The 23,657-nt window shown below is 34.3% G+C and overlaps 1 protein-coding gene across 1 annotated transcript in view; it reads right to left on the bottom strand.

The window, feature by feature from the left end:
• Positions 1–23,657, bottom strand: part of Atf6 (activating transcription factor 6) — a 213,084-nt gene that overhangs the window by 115,298 nt on the left and 74,129 nt on the right. Inside the window, exons 10-13 of the mRNA XM_078027138.1 lie at positions 23,153–23,284; positions 11,027–11,140; positions 9,922–10,021; positions 921–988 (exon numbers count right to left, since the gene is read on the bottom strand). Coding sequence (XP_077883264.1) covers positions 921–988; positions 9,922–10,021; positions 11,027–11,140; positions 23,153–23,284 — 414 coding nt within the window. The remainder of the gene's footprint in view (positions 1–920; positions 989–9,921; positions 10,022–11,026; positions 11,141–23,152; positions 23,285–23,657) is intronic.

Genomic DNA, 23,657 nt, shown 5'->3' on the forward strand with positions numbered 1-23,657 from the left:
TAGTTGCTTTTACTATTTCTATGAGAAGTGTCATTGGGATTTTGATTGGGATTGCATTAAATCTGTATAGTGCTTTTGGTAGTATGATTATTTTGACAATATTAATTCTGTCTGTCCAAGAACAAGGGAGATCTTTCAATCTTCTAAGGACTTCATTAATTTCTTTCTTTAGCATTCTGTAGTTTGTAGAGGTCCAAGGACCTAGGAATTAGACCACAGACCTTGTGCCTAATAAAAGAAAAAATAGGCCCAAATCTTCATCATGTCAGATTAGGCTCCAACTTCCTTAGTAAGACTCCTAGCACAAGAAATAAAATCAAGAATCAATACATGGGATGGATTAGTGAAGATACTCCTAGGTATAGTACTTTCTTTGAATTGTTTCAAAAGCTTAAGTACTATTGTGTAGTGAAAAGGGAATTTTATGTCAAATGCTAGGGTCTGAATTCTGGTTCTGGCACTTGGTTCTATGACAATGAAAAATTACAAAAAAAAATTAATGACTTGTCCAATTTTTTCATATAAAAAATATACTTCAAATTATTATATGGATTTAAAGATAAAAATGAATAAAGCATCCAGCAAGACATCTGCATAGAGCAGTGAAAAACAATATTCCCCTCCCTTAGGCTTACGAAATAGAGGCAAATTAAGGAGAGGGGAGCTATGTGTTTTTAAGATTTTCAATAAAATTACAAATGAACAGCATTCTGCATTTAAGGGACTGAGGAGAGATTATCCTTAGAAATTATCTGACTTTACTAGAAGTAGTATTTTTTAGAAGTAGTATATTTATATGAATTAATATGAAAGGCACAGATTAAGACAAATTAAGGTAAAAAAGAACTATGAATTTCAACTTTACTAAAACACAAGCTATTTTAAATTCCCTGGCCAAAAGCTTCTTGATAATTTCTTACCTGATACTAGTGGTTTCTGTGTATTGGACAGCCATCAGCTGAGAATTTGAGCCCTGTTCTAGAGCACCCTGAAAGAGAAAAAGAAAAAAAAAACAAAAAAAGGTCTAATGCCATATAGTGAAATTATATGATGCTATTCCTATGCTGTCTTATTCTACATTTATATGTATTAAAGAATTCATATTGGTTTTTCTATGGATGTTGTGACAAATTAAGCTCATGTAATTAAACATCAGCATAAAAATCCAAACCCTTTAGCTCACAGTTTCACAGAGATGTGGCTCTTGGAGATTAAGACACTCAAAGCACTTACCCATATAGAGTTTAAAGAAAAAGAACAGAAGTTTAGACCAAGCACAGGTTTTATGAACAAGCTATACAAGTATTACTGGACACATTACAACTTAAATTTATCTAAAATAATTATGTTTATCAATGAAAAGTTCCTAAGCAGTATGAAAAATCCAAAATGAAACTAGATCCCCATTGTTTACTTAAACACAAATATATTCATGCCAATACATTTATGGACTATTTGTGATTAAAGAGATCTCACTGATGACTCACTTGGCAAGAAACCAGTTTAATCTGGAACCATCAGTAGTCCACACATGCTACACTAAAAACCTTTCTTTAACATGCGTCTGTGACCTTGTTATACTTCCTGGCAGTTTTGTAAGCTGATCTTCAGAAGAATTTGGTAAAGGTATCAGAATTCAAAGACATATTACTATTATTACACTATAAAGTGACCCTACTGCTACCCAATCAGTGGCTTAAATAATTGTTTAATTATACATCTCCTGGCATTTGTTTATTTTTGTGCTTTCTATTTCTCAATTTTTTGTTCTTTATTTGTTTTTCTTTTCCTATCCTCTTTTCATTAAACTAGTTCAATTCCATTTATATTTCTTGTATTGGCTTTTTAGCTGTCTAGTAGGACTCCATTATCCATGATTTTGCTAACTATTGTTCCAGTTATCCTTGGTTAACTGTGATCAAAAATATTAAAGGGAATATTCCAGAAAAAAAAATAATCCCTATATTTTAAATTCTGTGCTATTCTGAGCAGTGTTATAAAATCTCAAGCCTTCCAGCTCCATCCTGCCCTGGACATGCTGTATTCACTATTTATCTGTTTCACTTAGTAGTCATCTCAGTTATTAGATCAACTTGTCATGGTATTACATGTCTTGTGTTCAGGTAACCTTTATTTTACCTAATAATGGCCTAAAAGCACAAGAGTAGTGATGCTGGCAATTTTGTTACGGTATATTTTTACAATTGTTCTATTTTAATGTTAGTTATTGTAGTTTGTCTCTTATTGTGCCTAATTTATAAATTAACCTTTATTAGAGCTAAGGATGTATAGGGAAAAAATAGTACATACATAGTACTATCCACTTTAAGTTAATCACAATGTACCTAGAAATAGTATTTGAACAATATAAAATTCTAGCAGTATAATTCTTTTTGAAAAATTCCTTTATTAGTGTGTTATAGTTATACATACTAGTGGGGTTAATTTGGACATATTCATAAATGCTTATAATATATTTTGCTCCACTGCAGACCCCTGCTTAGCAGTATAATTCTATTTACCCATTCATCTTTGTATTCTTTTATTAAATATTAACCTCACAACCATTTTTCCTTTTGCTTTAAAAAGACAATACTCTTTTAAAAACATTTAAACATACGAAGCACACAGATTTTTTAAGCCTGCTTTTTATTAGTAATAAGATATTACTTATTCTTGTATCCTTCCTTCCTCTGTGTGTTATCATTTTTCTTAGTCTAAAAAACTTTGGGAATGTCTGACAGTTTGGGTTTTCTGGATATCAATTTTCTCAGCTTTTTGTCTATCTGAAAATATCTTTATTTTGCCTTCATTTTGAAAGATATTTTCATTAATTTGTCCCTGCACCTTTTCTAACAACTCATATTCTAGGAAGAGGGTAAGATTATGAGAGAGGATGTGTCAAATCAAAGACATAATATTTAAAAGCAACAGAAATTTCAAATAAATGTCAATTTGCCAGAGTTGCAAAATATTTTATAAGACTTTTGACTCCTTGTGGCATTTGAAAGAGGTAATCTGGAGGAAAAAGAAAGTTGAAATAAAAAAAGAAGATAAAAGAAGAGCAATTTCAGGCTCTCTACCCTATGGAAGAGAATCAAAGGAATTTTTACATGCTTTAGAATCGACAACAGTACAAGCAGAATGATCTTTCTGTTCCTCTAATGGAGAACTTCTTTTGCTTGGATAAATATAGATTCATCCTTGCCATTCCTTTTTTGGTAATACCTAAGATTCCTACAATTCTGACCATGATCTAAGCCCCCTACAGTAAGATATGCACCCCAAATAGAGAAAGAGACAAGACTTTAAGTTACAAATCTTCTCTAAATGAACAAAGACTATAAAACTAAAATAAAATTATTTTTCTTGTGTTGGAATTCCTTTAAGATTAAAGAACAAACCCCTTCCACAGTAAATACGTTATTTTTTAATCTAATGAACAGGATAATATGACAAATTGTATCTAAAAATAAGACAAAACAAAACAAACAAAAAATCCTCATTAAGGCCAAGAATTTGAATCTAATTTTTCATACAGAACACTATAGCAGCTATGTGGGATTATCTATTGGCAATTACCTATTTTTGCCTCCTGTGCTCTTCCCCTGTATTGCAAAAGATGGAAGTCTAAAAACCACATTACCTAAACTCTTTTGTCAGCAGGGTTCTGGATATAAATTAGGTTCTGACAATAAAATGTGCCTTGTTCCAGATTTAGAAAGCAAAATAAAATTAATTTTTTCTCTAGCCATGATAGCAGCTGATGTGTAAGACTTAGCAGACAAGAGTTTTGCGGTACCTAACTCTGCAGTCTAATGCCAGTAAGCAGGATGGGGGCTATGAGGTACCCACAGCATATACTTACCGCCTGGTAGCCTCTAAAAGTACTAACAACCAATACAATTGCCATAGTAGGAGAAGAAAAGGTATTGGAGAGGGCCAGAGAAGCACATAGTAGAATCATAATAGATTATCTATGCACATACTAGATAATAGATCATCTAAGCACATACTTGATAATCATAGAATCTCAGAAAGTCAGAGTTTGAGTTCACCAACATGAAATGCTCACATTATTGATGAAAACAGTTCTATAATGGCAAAATCTATGTCTCTTAATATAATTTTAATATGCTTTTGAATAAATCACATGCTGCTTACAGTTAAGTCTCCAAAAAAATCAAATAGTTAAGATGTTTCCATTAGCCTATAAATATGCAAACCTTGTGTCATATCTTCTATCTAAAAATAAAACCTCTTTCTTGATTCCTGTAGCTACTCTATTTCTCTATTTAGACTTATGGAGATGATCCTAAAATACTCTTTTCCATGAGGCCTTTATCATCACAACTATAATGAAATAACTTTCAAAAATCAAGTTCTAATGGTTGATTTTAATGATAATTTCTTAGTCATCATCTTAACATTTCTTGACCTCTGTAATGATTAATCATATACCTCCTTCTTAAGACACTCTTTGCTTGGGGTTTGGGGTACCACAATCCTGCATTTTCTCCTATCTTACTGGTCAGTCCCTCATCTTACTTCTCAATTGCTAGTTCTTCTTTCTCTTTCAGCCACTAATGTTGGAGTTGGCCCAGGGCTCAATGCCTCACTCTCTCTTTTTTCCTTTTTAGTTTCTCACACTCCTGTCTCCAGTTCCTCTTTCCCCAATCTTGTTATCAATAATGGCATCTCTGTTCAACTAGTACTTAGCATGTAGGAATTTCCATTAATTCCTTTTTATTTTACAGCAACAATTTCTAACAGCTCTAATTTCAAAATATATTTGACATCCAAGTGCTTTCCTCTAGCTCCACATCTACCCCACAAGTACAGGCTCCACAGATCTCTTATCTAGACTACTGAAATAGCATCTTAACTGGCCTCCCTATTTCCATTCATACCCCCACACCATGGTCTACTTTGTGTAGCAACTGGAATGATCTTTTAAAAATATAAGTTAGGACAAATTTCTAAAGACATATATGACCTCCCCAAATTGAATCAGGAGGGCACAGAAATGATGAATTCCAAGCAATGAAATTGAATATGCCATCAAAAGCCTACCAACAAAGAAAAGCCCAGGACTAAATGAATTCTCAGCTGAGTTCTACCAGACCTTCAAAAAAGAAATAACACCAATTCTCCTCAAATTATTCCATGAACTAGAAAAGAAGGGAACCCTTCAAACTCATTCTATGAGGCTAGTATCATCCTAATACCAAAACCAAAGACACATCAAGAAAAGAAAACTTCAGACCGATATCCTTGATGAATACAGATGCAAAAATTCTTATAAAATACTGGCAAATCTCATACAAAACATATTAAAAAGATACCACACCATGATTGAGTTTCATCCCAGGGATACAAGGTTAGTTCAACATATGGAAATCAATAAATGTAATTCAACATATAAACAGATTTAAGGACACTAATCACATGATTATCTCAATAGATACAGAAAAAACATTTGACAAAACACAGTATCCATTTATATTCAAAACACTAGAAAAAAACTAGGGATAATAAGAATATACCTTAATATTGTAAAAGCTATCTACATTAAACTAAAGGGCAATATCATTCTAAATGGAGAAAAACTGAAAGCTTTTTCTCTAAAACTGGAATAAGACAGGGATGCCCTCTTTCACCACTCCTATTCAAAATAATCCTTGAAACTCTAGCCAAAGCAATTAGGCAAAAGAAAGAAATTAAAAGGATATGAATAGGAAAAGAGGAGCTCAAACATTCCTATCAGCCGAGAACGTGGTTCTATATTTAGAAGACTCAAAAAATTCCACCAGAAAACTGCTAGAACTCGTACAAGAATTCAGCAAAGTAGCAGGATATAAAATGAACAAACGTAATCAACTGTGTTCCTATACATCTGAGGGGAGCCACCCCTGAACTATTTGAACATCTTCACTGGGCCTTGAGCCAAGGAGATTTTGATTTAGCATTGCAAGCTCTGTTGTGGCTCCTCCCACTTAATGGATTGTGCAAAACACTGACCTCTGTCTTTGCTCCCCTAGGGAGACAGATCTTGTAGCTCTGGAGTTGGGCATAACCCACTGGGAGCTGGACAACCCACCTCCTGCTTTATTTGGCATAAAAACACTCTATGGAAAACCTTTGAAGGTTCCCCCATATAACAAAGCAACTGCAGGCTCTCGCTCTCTTTCCAGTGTGGAAGCTCGACCTCTAAGGTTGAAGAGCCGTCCTACCCTCCCTTTTCACAATTACTTTCTCTAGCGTATTTCTTTTCTGCCTTTTTTTGTTAGCTTAATTTCACGTCCAGCCCACTTCATGTAGAGGAGACCTAAATTCCCACCACGGGCACGGGACGTGGGCGAGATACACTAATGATGAATCAGTGGAAAGAAAATTTAGGAAAACTATCCCATTCACATTAGCCTCAAAAACAACCAAGCCAAAACAAAACCAAAAAAAAAGTGGGATTCAATCTTACAAAAGAGGTGAAAGACCACTACAGTGAAAACTACAGAACACTAAAGAAAGAAATTGAAAAAGACCTTAGAAGATAGAAAGATTTCCCATGTTCTCAGATAGGCAGAATTAATATTGTCAAAATGATCATACTATCAAAAGCGCTATACAGATTTAATGCAATTCCTATTAAAATCCCTATAACATTCTTCATAAAAATAGAAAGAGCAGTCATTAAATTCATTTAGGAAAATCACAGGCCCAGAATAGCGAAAGCAATCTTTAGTGAGAAAAGCGAAGGATGAGGCTCACCGTACTAGAACTTAGTTTATATAATAGAGCTATAGTAATAGCAAAACAGACAAGACCAATGGAATAGAAGAAACAGAGATAAACCCACATAAATACAATTATCTCTTATTAGACAAAGGCACCATAAACATATATTGGAGAAAAGATGGCCTCTTCAACAAATGGTGCTGGGAAAATGGAATCCATGTGTTACAGAATGAAATTTAACCTCTTTCACCCTGCACAAAACTCAACTCAAAGTGGATCAAAGACCTATACATTTAACCAGAAACCCTGTGCCTACTAGAAGAAAATGTCAGTCTAAAACTCCATCATTTGGCTTAGGAACTGAATTCTTCAATAAGACTCCTAAAGCACAAAAAGTAAAATCAAGAATCAATAAAGGGTATGGAATCAAACTAAAAAACTTCTTCACAGTGAAGAAAACAATCAAGAACATGAAGAGAGAGTCTACAGAATGGGAGAAAATCTTTGCAACCTGCAACTAGAGGATATTTAAAGAACTAAAAAACCAAGTAACCCAATCAATAAATGGGCAAAGAAACTGAACAGACACTTCACAGAGAAGAAATATGATCAGTCACTCAATAAATGTAAAAAAAAGTTCAATATCTCTAGCAATTAAAGAAATGCAAATGACACCATTTTCATCTCATTCCAGTCGGAATGGCAATTTTCAAGAATACAAGTAACAATAAACGTTGGCGAGGATGTGAAGAAAAGGGTACACCATACATTGCATTCCCCACCAGAGACTGCAAATTGGTGCAACCACTATAGAAAGCAGTATGGAAATTCCTCAGAATCATGATTTGACTCAGCTATCCCACTCCTCAATTTATACCCAAAGGACTTAAAATCAGCATACTACAGTGATGCAGCCACATCAATGTTTATAGCAGCCCAATTCACAGTAGGCTAAGTTATGGAACCAACCTAGGTGCCTTCAACAGATGAATGGATTTTTTAAAATGTGGTGTGTGTGTGTGTGTGTGTGTGTGTGTGTGTGTGTATGTAATATACATATGTACATACATATAGATGCATACATACATATATATGTGTGTATATGTGTGTGTGATGGAATATTACTCAGCCGTAAAAAATGATGACTTTATGACATTTGTCAGTAAACTGATGAATCTGGAGACTATCCTGCTAAGTGAAATAAACCAATCTCAAAAAACCAAAGGTTGAATGTTTTCTCTGATATATGGATGCTAACATACATAAAGAGAGGGTGAGGGGAGAATGGAAGTTCAGTGGCTTAGACAAAAGGGAATGAAAAGAAGAGAGATAGGAATAGGAAAGACAGTGGAATGAATGAATCTGATACAACTTTCCTATGTATATATATGAACACACCACAATGAATACTCACATCATGTACAACCACAAGACTGGGCTCCTAATTAGAATAAGACAAACTCAATGTAGTATAAATATGTCAAAATATACTTGTACAACTAAAAAGGGCAAATAAAACTTTAAAAATACATACAAACCAGGAGCTGTGGATGTAGATCAGTGGTAGAGCACTTGCCTAATATATGAGAAGCCCTGGATTCAATCCCTAACCCTCTCCTCACCCTGCCATATACACATTCACACATAAAAATCAGGTCAAGTCACTACCCTAATCAAGTCTTTCAATGGTGTTTCGTCATGCCAAGGATGAAATCCAACATTCTCACCACAGCCTATGAAACTGCGTATTATTTCACCTCTGCAAGTCTCTCTAATATCATCTACCATCTTCCCTCAGTCAATGCATTCCAACCTTACTCAACTTCTTGATGTTGCCTACAGAAGTAAACTGTTCCTTCTTAAAGATCTTTACATTTGCTGTTTCTCTCTCTAGAAGATCTTTCACCAGATTTTCCCCTAAATCTTTACATTGTTTACTCTAACATTTTCTGTCTACATAGTAAAAAACAATGTTGTCATTGCAACTTTTTCTTCTTCCTGAGCATTCAGGAAGGCTACATATTCCCAGTCTCTCTTATAGTCAATTAGGCAAAATGACAATTTTAGCCAACTAAACAGTGGCTAAAGTCCAGGCCTGATCCCTAAAACCATTTGTATTATCTTCCACACTCTCTTCCCACCATTTAAAACTAGAAACAAAGATTTCAAGTTATCAAGTTGTTGGAGCTATACATGAAGGTACATGGATCCCTAAGACACTATTTGGAGAAAAGCCATTCTAGAGAACTATGTTAGACACTGTAAGAATCAAGTTTTTATTCTATTAAGCTAGGGAGATTTTAAGGTCATTCTAACAGCCAGCATTAATTATCTTGACAATACCTTATTAAATTGAAACTTTTTCAGAGAAGCCTTTTCTGACCACTCAATCTAAAATAGCTTTTCATTTCTCAATTCAAATTCTAACTTTCTACCACGCTTTACTTTTTAGAGAATTTATCTTAAGTTTGAGGTACCTGTGCATTTATTTATTTATTGTTTAGTTCTCCCACTAGAAGGGGAGAGACTTTATTATACTCGCTACTGTATTCCAGGGTCTGGAACAGTTCCTGGCTCATTATCACTACCACAGATAATGTTTATTGGGTACTCACACTGTGCCAGTTGCTAGTCTAAGCACTTCAGAAGTAGCAACATATATCTGATGAATGATGAATGATTGTAAATGGTGCTTTGTGGCAAACAAGATTAAGATAGAAGCTTTACTGAATAGCTGAGTAAGCACTGTCATTAAACCCAGTAGTGGCACTTTTCTATGTTCAAAATTGTCCTCCATTGATGTGTCCCATGTTTTAATACCCTATTTCTGAAGAGCTCTCAGAAGTAAGGAAACAAAAGGTATTGTTTATTACACCAGTGGTGCCAAAAATATTTGATAAGATATCCATGCACAGTAACTCCTGGACAGAAGCAAATTTGAAGAAGAGAGCAGGAAAGCGCATCATGCCTGAACACAGGAAATGAGTATTATAAAACTTAAACCAAGTGCCATAAAACCTGGGCTAAGAACATTGGTGGCAATGAAGCTGCACTAGAAGCAGCTATGAGAAGTAGGTAAAGCTTAAGCTTGCCATATCTTCCAGGAGAGATACCACCTCTGTGGCGGGGTAGGGAGAGAGCTTCCAATGATTAGCAATCACTATTCCAAGACAAGTAGAAACAAACCTGAAGAACACGAGTTTTCTGTTGATTATTTGTCATTCTTCTTGACTTGGTCCTTTCCACTTCATGTCTATGAACCCAACCTCGAAGTTCATGATTTAATCTATAAAACAGATATTCAATTAAACATATTTTTCAGAAATAAAATTCTTATCTCCTGGTGAGAAATGAATTTAATCATTCTGTAGGTTCCAAAGAGTGTTCCAAGTGCCTAATTACTCAGTATTTCTCTTTGATTTGAATAACTAAGATTCTTAACTGAATATTTAGTAAGATATGCATTTTTATATAGTAGGTTCCTCCATCAAAAATTCAAAATTTAAAGAAAACCATAGCTAAGTATTTGCCAAATATAAATATTGAATGCAAAGTGTTTTTTTTTTCCTCTTGGGCTGTGTGATATACAAATATCTAAGACACTGGAGAAAACAATCCATAGGACTCCTATTGCAAAAGAATATATTAAGGCCTTTGAAAATCATGCCTTTGGAGAGAAGGAAAACCTAACTACCTGGGAGGGGGGAATAAATTTTTCCAATAGTAGAAATTTAAAAGATCAATTCAATAAAACTTCCCTTTATTTTTCTTACTTTCTACAGAAGTTGCAAATATGTTAGACTATCCTTATTTAACTATAACTGAGTACTATTTAACATTAAAAAAGGAGGCAGTTTTTAAGGCTCAAGGATATGTCCAAAATCAGGAAAAAAAATTGAGAAAAGGCGATACAAGAAGGGTGCAATAATGGGAAAGTGTCTCTAGAACCACACAACCTCAAATTATTGTCTTCCTAATTTGAAGAAAAAGGTACCTTCTGCTACGAAAGTCACTACCCATAAGCTTAGCACTTAGCCTGGAATTTTAATTAATTTCATTCTGTAGTTTTCAAATAAGACATATTGCAATATGCAACCATTATATTAAACAGACCCATAATCATCTATCTCAGACTAGTAGGGCAACTGCATAGCAACTGATATGCCTGTGGCTATCCAACAAATAATTTAGAGATTCAACCACTCAGCAAATCTGAACAAAGACTTTCCTAGGTTCCAAAGCTAATCATGGGAGCCCACTTATTTATTTTACAACAACTTATAATACTTACCTGAGAGATTCTGTTGTGTTAATCAGGGGTTGACAAGGAGGAGGAGGAATATAAAGTAGTGGCTCTTCAGTTAGCACCATTAGAGCTTTGTCATTTGAAACAGAATGATCATATCTGAAACAAACATGCAAAAAATTTGATTTCTTGCTTCCTAAATTCCTAGCAAATTTGATATAAAATCATCAACTTATATGAATTCATATCTAGGATTTGATCTTCATCAAAATCTTAGGTAAAAATTAGAATCTGAACTGGAGACATTATTGCTATTTATTATTTTCAGTCTGCTATTTTATTTTTACTGGGCCTTTACTGTTGATCTATATTCCAGACCTTATTATATTTTATTTTGAAACAGGGTCTTACTCATTTGCTGAGGTTTTCAATAAATTGGTGAAGCTGGCTTTGAACCTGTGATCCTTCCACCTAAGCCTCCTGAGTTGCTGGGATTACAGAGGTTTGTCTGCTATTTTAATCTCTATTACTAAAAATTCTTATTTAGATTAGTCCTGAATTTCTTTACATAAGATGCTCTGGATTTATAAAACTAGATGTGCTAAAACACTAAAAAGGAAAAAAATATAAATTCATAAAACTGAACATGGCAATATTCACACTTTTCATTTATTCATTCAACAAATATTTGTTAACTGCTAACTGTGTGCTGGGTATCCAAAAGCGAACAAGAGAAATGAAGTCTCTGCCCTCAAACAGGGAAGACGGACCAAATAAAAGGGGAAAAGGCATAAATAAATCCAAACTGGTATGTATTATGAAAGAAACAAACAATTGAAATTTCAAAGCAGCAGTAGTACTTACTGGCCTGAGAAGGAGATGGTATTTAAGATAAGGCCTAAGTGATAACTAGCCCCACAGAGAGAAGGGGAAGAGTATTCTGGGTAGAATCAGGTGAGGGAAAAAGCAAGCTCAAAGAACATAAGACCCCGGGCTTAAGAGTTGTGAGCAGACAAAAGGTAAGCAGGCACAAGAAGTGAAGAAGACAGAGGAAAATGAGATCAATATAAGGAACTGCTACATGCAAAGAGAAGTCACAATCATATTTTAAGAACATATTTCTATTTACATTTACACCTTGACACTATACAAAAAATAAATTTAATGAAAAGGAGAAGCCTAAAGACCAGTTAGGAGAGAAGTATAGCAATTCAAGCAAGAACTGACAATAGCATGGACTAGTTTCATGGCAATAAAAATGGAGACAGTAGACCAATTCAAGGAAATTTTGGAAAGAAGTTCAACAACAGTGGTGAAAGAGATAAACAAGGGTTTCTCACTTAAACAACAGAAAAAAAAATGAAGACTGTTGTAGAAAACCAATTGGAGGTACAACAAGAAAAGGAACCAAATTATACCTTGCATATGTTAAGTTTGAAATATTACAAAAGAGAAGTCAAGCCGGGGTGCACACATGTAATTCCAGCAACTTGGGAGGCTGAGGCAGGAAGATTTAAGTTTGAAGTCAGCCTTAGCAATTTAGCAAGGCCCTTAGCAACTTGGTGAGGCCCTGTCTTAAAACTAAACAAAATTTAAAAAGATGAGATGTCCCTTAATGGTAAAGTGTCCCTGGGTTCAATCTCTGGAAAAAGATGGGGTGGGCCAAGGAGACAAGTAGATACATGTGTTTGGAGTTTGATGACTCAAAAGAGAAGTATGGACTAGAAACATACATCTCAGACATGAGATACAGATATGGATTCTGTGTTAAATTATGGGTGAGTCACTTAGGCAGAAAGAAAACAAAAAAGCTCACAGTTCAAAACTTTGATATTTGGATAGAGGAGGAGCCCACCGAAACCAACCAACCAACCAAACAAAAACAAACTATGAAGCATCCTCAGTAAAATGGAAGACTAACATACGTATCACCACAAAAGAAATGTCTTTTCAAGGAGAGAGTGATCCACACAGTCAAATGCTAAGGAAAGGTGAACTTAAGATGAAGACAGAAATTTCCATTGGATTTGGCAATACTGAAATCACTGGCCTCCTTGACAAAAATAATTTTGGCAGAGTGGAAAGCTAACTTCAAGATAAATTCAGACAGAAGAAAGAAATGAAAGGGATATGAATAGGAAAAGAACAACTCAAACTATCACCATTTGCTGATGACATGATTCTATATTTAGAAGACCCAGAAAATTCTACCAGAAAACTTCTAGAATACATAAATGAATCAGCAAAGTAGCAGGATATAAAATTAACACACATAAATCCTCAGACAACTTGGAATGGAACCACCATTTGATTCAGCTATCCCACTCCTCAGTTTCTACCAAAGGGATAAAATTCAGCATACTATAGCAACACAGACACATCAATATTTACAGAAGCTCAATTCACAATAGCTAAAACCTAGGTGCCCTTCAACAGATGAATGGATAAAGAAAATAATGTTGTCTCTACACATGGAGTATTACTTATCCATAAATAAGAATGAAATTATGGCATTTGCCAGTAAATGGATGGAACTGGAGAATATCATGCTAAGTGAAATAAGCCGATCCCCCAAAAAACAAAGGCTGAACTTTTTCCTCCGATATGCGGATGCTAATTCACAATAAGAAGGGGATTAAGGGAGAATAGAAGTACTTTGGATTAGACAAAGGGAAATGAAGGGAAGGGAGGAGAAATGGGAATAGGAAAGATAGTAGAATTAATCAGATATTACTATCCTATGTGCATATGTGATTACACAAGCAATGTAATTCTACATCATGTACAACTAGAAGAAAGAGAAGTTGTGCCACAGTCTGGCTGGGCACAAAATCATGAGCCACTCAAGCAGGAACAAACTTTATTTCCAAAACTCCCGCTAACGCCACGCACCACGTGGCCTTCTCCAGGGACACACCACACCAACGGCAATCCCTCCTCTGGAAATCCCTCCTACCACACTTCCCCAACCAATGGGAACTCTCCAGGAGTCCCTGAGAGCTCCAAAGTAGCAGGCCAAGGTGGGCAGCAGGGGTCTAATATCCAATTGAATGCACATCTTAACATAATCATTATCATCTCAATGGCTTGCTGGTGTCACCTTTCAACCAAAAATGCCAGGTGACATTCCTACTGGGCTATGGCTCTTAGCAAAGTTGTACTCCATATACGCATAATGTCAAAATACATTCTAGTATCATGTATAAATAAAAAGAACAATTTTTTTAGAGAGAGAGAGAGAAAGAAAGAATTTTTCAATATTTTATTTTTTAGTTCTCGGCGGACACGACATCTTTATTTTATTTTTATGTGGTGTTGAGGATGGAACCAAGCACCCCATGCATGCCAGGCGAGCATGCTACCGCTTGAGCCACATCCCCAGCCCCTACAAATTTTTTTAAAAAGGCAAAAGTCAAAAGAAAAAAAAAAGGTAAAAGTCAGAGATCTGTGTGTATGCCATATACAAGGGAAAAGAAGCAAGAGCTGAAGATATATAGAACATTCTTCCCTGCAACTTGTATCAGGAATATTCTTTTTAAAAAAAAAATTTTGTAGTTATAAGTAGACAGCATGCCTTTATTTTATTTGTTTATTTTTATGTGGTGCTGAGGATCGAACCCAGTGCCTCACATGTGCAAGGCAGGCGCTCTGCCACTCAGCCCCAGCCCCAGCCCCAGCCCCAGCCCCAGCCCCAGCCCCAGCCCCAGCCCGAGGAACATTCTTTTTGTCCTCTCCTCTGGCTATTAAGGTTAAATAGAGCTAAGTTGTTTGGAATAAAACAAAAATGTTGATACACAGGAAATGACTATACACATAGAAAGAGATCAGCCTAAAATTAACAGTGGAGGGAGAAGGAAAAATATCTGTCTTGTGCTTGGTAAATGAATGCCTGTAAGAGGCAGCTGCTCTCTCGCTCTCGCGCTCTCTCTCTCTCTCTCTCTCTCTCTCTCACACACACACACACACACACACACACACACACACACAAAATCTTACAAAGACCTGTCACATATACATTATGTTAAAAATCATGCCTGTACACTTACAAAACTATAAGCAAGGTAGTCCTTGAGAAAAGTCTAAGACTATTTTATTTTTTAAATTTATTTATTTATTCTAACTAGATATATATGAGAGCAGAATGTATTTTGATTCATTGTACACAACTGAAGCACAACTTTACATTTCTTTGGTTGTACACGATGTAGCATGTACAGTCATACATGTATCTAAGGTAATGACATCCACCTCATTCCACCATCTTTCCTGTCCCCATGCACTCTCCATACTCTCCCTCCCATTGCCCAGTCACAGTTCCTCCATTTTTGTCATACCTCCCTCCTCCCCGTTTTTGGATCAGCACCCACATATCAGAGAGAACATTCGGCCATTGATTTTGGGGGGATTGGCTTACTTCACTTAGCATGATATTCTCCAACTCCATCCATTTATCTGCAAATGCCATAATCTTATTCTCTTTTAATGCTGAATAATATTCCATTGTGTATATATACCACAGTTTCTTTATCCATTCACCTACTGAAGGACATCTAGGTTGCTTCCACAGTTTAGCTATTGTGAACTGAGCTGCTATGAACATTAATATTGCTGTGTTACTATAGTATGCTGATTTTAAGTCCTTTGGATATAGACTGAGGAGTGGGATAGCTGGGTAAAATGGTGGTTCCATTCCAAGTTTTCTAAGGAATCTCCATACTGCTTTCCAATTGGCTGCACCAAGTTGTAGTCCCACCAGCAACATAACTGTTTTCCAGATTGGTTGTACCAATTTACAGTCCCACCAGCAATGTATGAGAGTGCCTTTTCCCCCATACTCTCACCAACATTTATTGTTGTCTGTATTTTTTATACCTGCCATTTTGACTGGCATGAGTGAAATCTTAGAGTAGTTTGATTTGCATTTCTTTAATTACTAGAGATATTGAACATTTTTTCATATATTTGTTGATTGAGTGTATATCTTCTTCTGAAAAGAATCTGTTCAGCTGTAAAAACTGGAACAAAGACAGATATGCCCTCTTTCACCACTTCTATTCAACATAGTCTAGCCAGAGCAATTAGACAAATGAAAGAAATTAAAGGAATATGGATGAGAAAAGAACTCAAACTGTCTTTTTTTGCTGACATGATTCTATACTTAGAGGATCAAAAAAACTCCACCAGAAGACTTCTAGAATGCATAAATGAATCAGCAAAGTAGCAGGATATAAAATCAACATCCATAAGTCAAATGCATTTCTATACATAAGTGATGAATACATTGAAAGAGAATTAGGAAAACTACCTCATTCACATTAGCCTAAAAAAAAAAAAACCTTGGTAATCAACTTGGTAATCAACTTAACAAAAGAAATGAAAGACCTCTACAATGAAAACTACAGAACACTAAAGAAAGAAATTGAAGAAGACCTTAGAAAATGGAAAGATCTCCCTTGGCTTGGATAGGCAGAATTAATACTGTCAAAATGATCATACTACCAAAAGCATTATACAGATTTAATGCAAGTCCAATCAAAATCCCAATGACATTCCTCATAGAAATAGAAAAAGCAGTCATGATATTCATCAGGAAAAATAAGAGACCCAGAAGAGCTAAAGTAACCCTTAGCAAGAAGAGCGAAGCAGTTGACATCACTATACCAGACCTTAAACTATACAACAGAGCAACAGTAACAAAAACAGCATAGTATCGGCACCAAAATAGATTTGTAGACCAACGGTACAGAAGAGAGGACACAGAGACTAACCCACATAATTACATCTTATATTTAGTTATCTTATCACATAATTAGTTATCTTATATTTGACAAAGGCACCAAAAACATACATTGGAGAAAAGATAGCCTCTTCAATAAATGGTGCTGGGAAAATTGGAAATCCATATGCAACCAAATGAAATTAAACCCCTATCTCTTACCATATACAAAACTCAACTCAAAGTGGATCAAGGACCTAGGAATTAAACCAGAGACACCGAGTCTATTAGAAGAAAAAGTAGGCACAAATCTCCATCATGTGGGATTAGGCCCCAACTTCCTTAATAAGACTCTTATAGCATAAGAATTAATATCAAGAATCAATAAATGGGATGGAATCAAAATAAAAAGCTTCTTCTCAGCAAAAGAAACAATTAGTGAGGTGAGAGCCTACTAATTGGGAAAAAAATTGTGCTCTGTATGTGTAATATGAATTGTAATGCATTCTGTTGTCATATATAACAAATCAAAATTTTTTAAAAATGGAAAGATCTCCCATGCTCTTGGATAGGCAAAATTAATACTGACAAAATGGCCATACTACCTAAGCACTATACAGATTCAATGTGATTCCAATTAAAATTCCAATATCATTCCTTATAAAAACAGAAAAAGCAATCATGAAATTCATTTGGAAAAACAAGAGACCCAGAATAGCCAAAGCAATCCTTAGCAAGAAGAGTGAAGCAGGAGGCATCACAATACCAGACACTAAACTATACCTTGGAGCTATAGTAACAAAAGCAACATGGTATTGCCACCAAAACAGACTTGTAGACCAATGGTACAGAATAGAAGATACAGAGACAAACCCACATAAATATAGTTATCTCACACTAGACAAAGATGCCAAAAACATACAGTGGAGAAAAGATAACCTCTTCAACAAATGGTGTTGGGAGAACTGGAAATCCATATGCAGCAAAATGATTTTTATAAACCCCTACCTCTCACCATGCACAAAACTCAACTCAAAGTGGATCAAGGACCTAGGAATTAGTCCAGAGACCCTGTGCATAATAGAGGAAAAAGTAGGCCCAAATCTTCATCATGTCAGATTAGGTCCCAACTTCCTTAACAAGACTCCTAAAGCTCAAGAAATAAAATCAATGATTAATAAATGAGATGGACTCAAACTGAAATGCTTCTTCTCAGGAAAAGAAACAATCAATGAAGTGAAAAACGAGCCTACATTTTTGCCACACATACACGTCAGATAGAAAACTAATCTCCAGGAGATATAAAGAACTCAAAAAACTTAACACCAAAAACACAAACAACTCAATAAAAAATAGGCTAAGGAGCTGAACAGACACTTCTCAGAAGAAGATAAAATTATTTAAAAGATAAAATATTTTAAAAAAATATATTTCTGATCTATAATTTTCTTTCCTTGTAATAAGCTCTAGTAATAATTTCTGTACATCCATGCTCCCTGGCTTTGTTCTAACAGCCAAAAATATTTTGAGGAAGAGAAAAAAAAAATCGGATAGGATAAATACCAGAGAGGGTTTGGGTGGAGCTTCAGGAGAAAGGAAAGGGAAAAACCTAAGCCAATGTACAATCTGGAAACAATTAGTCTCAAACTAACACAGAGACAGTTCTGGGCTGCTTGTGAACCATTCTATATCAATTGCAAAATATTGAGAAAATAAATCACTAAAGTAAATAATAATCTTAGGGAGCTAGAGTTAATGGGAATTCCAAGATTAAAGACAGGTTATGGCTGATGTCCAATACGGAGCTTGACAATCCTTTACAGTTTATCCAAGACAGTCTGATTTATGCATGATGTTCTGATATAATCATTACCAGCACTACCTTTACTTCTTAAAGTGTCCTAGTTTGGTTGATAAATTATACAGGCACATTATTTACATAGCACCCACTTCTAACAGTGAAAAAAATAGATGCAATTAATTAACTGAAAGGCAAATGCAATATTATATACTGGGATTGTAATCTACTCCTTTTTTATTTGAACCACAATTCTCCTAAAAATGAAAAATAGTATAAAACAAACTGTGTTTAAAAATAAATATAGATAAGAATGTAGAAAATGAGAACAAGCCAAAAATAAGTAAGGAGATTAAATCAATAACATCTCCCCCAAAAAGAAAAGCCCAGGACTGGATGGTTTCACTGCTGACTCTTACCACACCTTTAAAGAAGAACTAATACTCATGCTTCTTACACTATTCTAAAAAAATTGAAAGAGATGAAACCCTTCCAAACTCATTCTGTAAGGCCAACATTAACCTGGTATCAAAACCAGACAAGGGCACATCAACCAAAAAGAAATCTATAGACTAATATCCATAATGAACATAGACACAAAGATTCTCAACCAAATACTGGCAACTTGACTCAGAATCCAGTGAGATTTATTCCAGAGATACAAGGATGGTTCAACATATGCAAATCAATATGTGCAAAAAAAAACCCTCTATGAACACATCAATATATGAATAAAAAGCATTTGATAAAATTTGACATTCCTTTGTGATTAAAAAAAAAAACCTTCAAAAATCAGTTATAGGAACTGGGGTTGTGACTCAGCAGTAGAGCACTGCCTAGCACTTGTGAGGCCCTAGGTTCAATCTTCAGCACCACATAAAAATAAATAAAATAAAGGTATTTTGTCCAACTACAACTAAAAAATAAATAATATGTTTTTTAAATCAGTTAACTACCTCAATGCAATAAAGGCTACATGTGACAAACCCTAAGCCAACATTATACTACATGCGTAAAAGCAGAAATATGTTCCTCTAAGATGAGGAACAAGACAAAGATGTTCACTTTACCACTCTTATTCAATATGGTATTGGAAGTCTTAGCCAGAGCAATAAAGCAAGAGAAGAAATAAAGGACATCCAAAGAGTAAAAGAAAAGATCAACCTCCATGTTGCAGACAACTTTATTTTATATAGAGAAAAATCTGAAGATTCTACCAAAACTGTTAAAACTGATAAATCAGTAAGATTGCAGGATACAAAATCAACATAAAGATCAGTAGTTTTATGTTTTTATCTGTATTCAAACAAGTTTTGTGATACCACCTTTCCAAATGTATAGGATATTTCATTAACATTGCTAACTGCTCATGCAGTTAAACACTGTGGAAATTCAACTGACGTGTAATTTTGATAACTTCAAATGACACATATAATCCAAAACCTTGTCCCATCTACATTTTCAGTCAATATGAAAGAGTCCCTTTCTGTTTCCACACTTAAACAAATATCTCCTTCTGAGATTTTTTTGTTTGTTCCAAAGGAAAAAAAAAAATCTAATATAAGAGTTTAGCAGAAGCCAGTAGTGTTTCTTTGCATGTCTCAATTTTAAAATACTTAACATAAATCACTTTTAGAATGACAGAATAGGAAAGAATGTAATTAGTTCTTTTGTTTCTGGCTTCACCCTTAACATGAAATTCTATGAGACTTTGTAAAAGCCGCCTAATTTTTTGTCCTTCAGTCATCACTGCAATTCTTCAAACCCAAGAAGCCCAGGAAAAAGAAAAAAAAAAAAAAGATGATTTAAGTATTTAAAATGTGTACTTTAATATGGTAATTTTTCTAAAACTAACTGGCATTCATTCCTTATGTTAACATTCATTGAGAACTTGCTCAGGATGTATTAAAAACAAAATAAAGATCTCTTCATTTGCTAATGTGATGAGAAAAAGTCAATAAAATCAAATAAGCTCAAAAGCAATGAAAAAAAGCAATATGGGACAATTAGAGTTGATGTTACAGGTATTTATCATCTTTATATTTTTAGCTAGTTGTATAAACCAAAGAACACAAATAAAACATAAACTTTAAATACTTTTTTGGCCTTTGAATCTCTGTGATTTTTAAAAGAAGCACACAATGGAATGTTTGGTAACCACAGTGCCATCTAGATTTAAGAAGATCAACCCTCAACACAATCCCATCTATAAAAATTAAATAAATAAAAATTCAAAAAGAAAATCAGTAGCTTTTTAATACACCGATAACAAAACTGCTGAGAAAGAAATCAAGAAAGTAATCCCATTCACAATAGCTACAATAAATAAATATTTTTTAAATACCTAGGAATAAATTTAGACAAGGAAGTTGTTGATATCTACAATGAAACTTACAAAACATCAATGAAAGAATTCATAGAAGATGGAGAAAAATGGAAAGACATCCCATGTTCATGGATGGGAAGAATTAATATTGTTAAAATGTCCATGCTACCCAAAGCAATCTACTGAGTCAATGCAATTCCTATCAAATGCTTTCTTCACAAAAATAGACAACACACTTCTAAAATCTGTATAGAACCACAGACCCTAAAGAGCCAAATCAATCCTCAACTAGAAGAACAATACTAAAGGCTTTATAATATCTGACTTTAAAACTTATTATGAAGCTATAGTAACCAAAATAGCATGGTATGGGCATAAAAACGCACAAACAATTAAAACAGAATAGGGATCTCAGAAATAAATTCATGTATTTATAACCAACTGATTTTTTACAAAGGCAGTAAGAACAAATGTTACACATATGCACATGCTATATATAGCTCTAAAGCAAACCACATACACACATACAGCACTTGTGCTAGGCATAGAAGAAACTCAAAATAGTGTATCAATATGTTTAAACACTCAAGGCCCGGCACCCTGTTCATACTAAAAATAATTTTGAAAATAAATTTTGTAAATATAAAAGAAACTTATTTTTAAAATGTTTAAACAAGATTCTTCAATAAATGGTGCTAGGAAAACTGGATATCCATGTGCAGAAGAAAAAAGCCTGCCATATACAAAAATCAACTCAAAATGAATCAAGAACTTAAATATAAGACTTGAACCTATGAAACAACTAGAAGAAAACATAGAGAAAATACTTCAGGACATTGATCTGGGCAAAGGTTTTTTGGATACGACCCCAAAAGCACAAGCAACAAAAGCAAAAAATTAACAAATGGATTATATCAAATTAAAAAGCTTTTGTACCACAAAGAAAATAATCAAGAGTGAAGAAACAACTCACAGAATATAAGAAAATATCTGATAACTACTGATCCAATAAGCAATTAATATCCAGAACATAAGGATATCAAAGAATTCAAAAGTTAAAAAAAAGAAAGAAAAATTTAATTTAAAGATGAGCAAGTGACCCAAAATTTTTAAGTGGCAAATTTTGATACATAGAAAAACAAGGCACCGTGGTGCACACCTGTAATCCCAGCAGCTTGGGAGGCTGAGACAGGAGCAATGTGAGTTCAAAGCCAACCTCAGCAAAAACAAGGTGCTAAGCAACTCAGTGAGACCCTGTCTCTAAATAAAATAAAAAATAGAGCTAGGGATGTGGCTCAGTGGTCGAGTGCCCTGAGTTCAATCTCCAGTAACAAAACAAAAAAAAAAGTTATGTAATGTTCTCCTATATTATGGCTTCTATCACATGCTGTGTTGTATTACATAATTTGCTACATAATCCTTTGGATCTTCTGTTACACCTAGCATAGTACTTTGCACAGTTCAAACTCCTAGAACAAAATGAATACCGCATTTTATTTTCAGGTACGAAGACAAGCCTGTACCTATGGTCATAACCTTAATCAATAGTATGGGTATAACAGAGTAAAAGTCAGAAACAATAATTTCTCTCTAGCCCTCAGTTTGTAAAACCTCAGAGTAAACAAATATTTAATAATTTTCAAGTATTATACTGTGGAATGGTTGCCATACTAAGACCTCTCTTTGCTTTATAAGTCAAGTCCCTGGATCCATTTGACTCTGACAAAAATTCCAAAACCACAAGTAAATGTTTATCAAAAAGTACAGCTATGAAAAGAGTCACTATAACCTTCTTCTAGCTAACAGAATATTGGAATTACATTTTCATTTAATTCTAAGTCTTTTGCTATTGACAACCAGTATGAAAATTTATCAAGTCAGTATTAAATTACAACAAGGGAGGGATTCAGCAAAGACCACAACAAAAAGTACACTTAGTTTTACCTAATGACTGAAAAAGTTTGAACCTTATCACTCCACCATATCATATCCACTCATAAATGATACAGAAACACGTATTAGATAAATTAAATATACAAACACATAAAATAATGAAAGAACTAAAGATTCTAAATGTGTTTTAATATAATATTTGTATTTCAATGTATGTGGATACTACACACAAACTAAGATTTTTCAGTCACATCTCAACAAGAATTCTAAAACTGGAAATTTACTCTTAGAATTAATCTTAAAAATAAAATTATTAATGGTCTCAGCAATTCATCTGTTCTACTCTTCAAATCCATATACAAACAATTGAAATGTAAAGTTATATTAGATAGAACTGTTTCATTATAATAAATCAATTGGATTAACATGCCATCTAACCTGTAGCTGTTTTTCTGGATGATACCATCTGATGTGTCCTGTACTTCTTTAGCAGAAAATTCTAAAAGGTGCCTCCTTTGATTTGCAGGGCTCACATTAGGGTTCATTCTTCTAGAATCCTGTTCCAGCATGCTGAAAATTTAAAAACATAAAGCAACCGTTAAAATTAAAATGTCACATATACATGTATATGACTTCCTTCACAGGTCCACACATGCAGCAAAAATGTTAGGCATAGTAGAAAGTCAAAACAACATGTTAATATGTTTAAATACTCTAGGCTTAGCATCCTGTACATATAACAATAACCTTGAAAATAATTTTTTAAGTAAAAAGAACATTATTTGTAAATGTTTAAACAAAAGGAATTCTATGTGTTTATAAAACCCTATGTTATTATATAAGTTGCTTGCTATAACTTGGATCTTAAATGTCCTCTAAAAGTCCATGTGTTGAATGAAGACCTAGTCTCAGTCCATGGCACTGTTCAGATATGACAGAAACT

This window comes from Ictidomys tridecemlineatus, chromosome 11 (assembly GCF_052094955.1).
Source record: "Ictidomys tridecemlineatus isolate mIctTri1 chromosome 11, mIctTri1.hap1, whole genome shotgun sequence".
Classification (NCBI taxonomy): Eukaryota; Metazoa; Chordata; class Mammalia; order Rodentia; family Sciuridae; genus Ictidomys; species Ictidomys tridecemlineatus.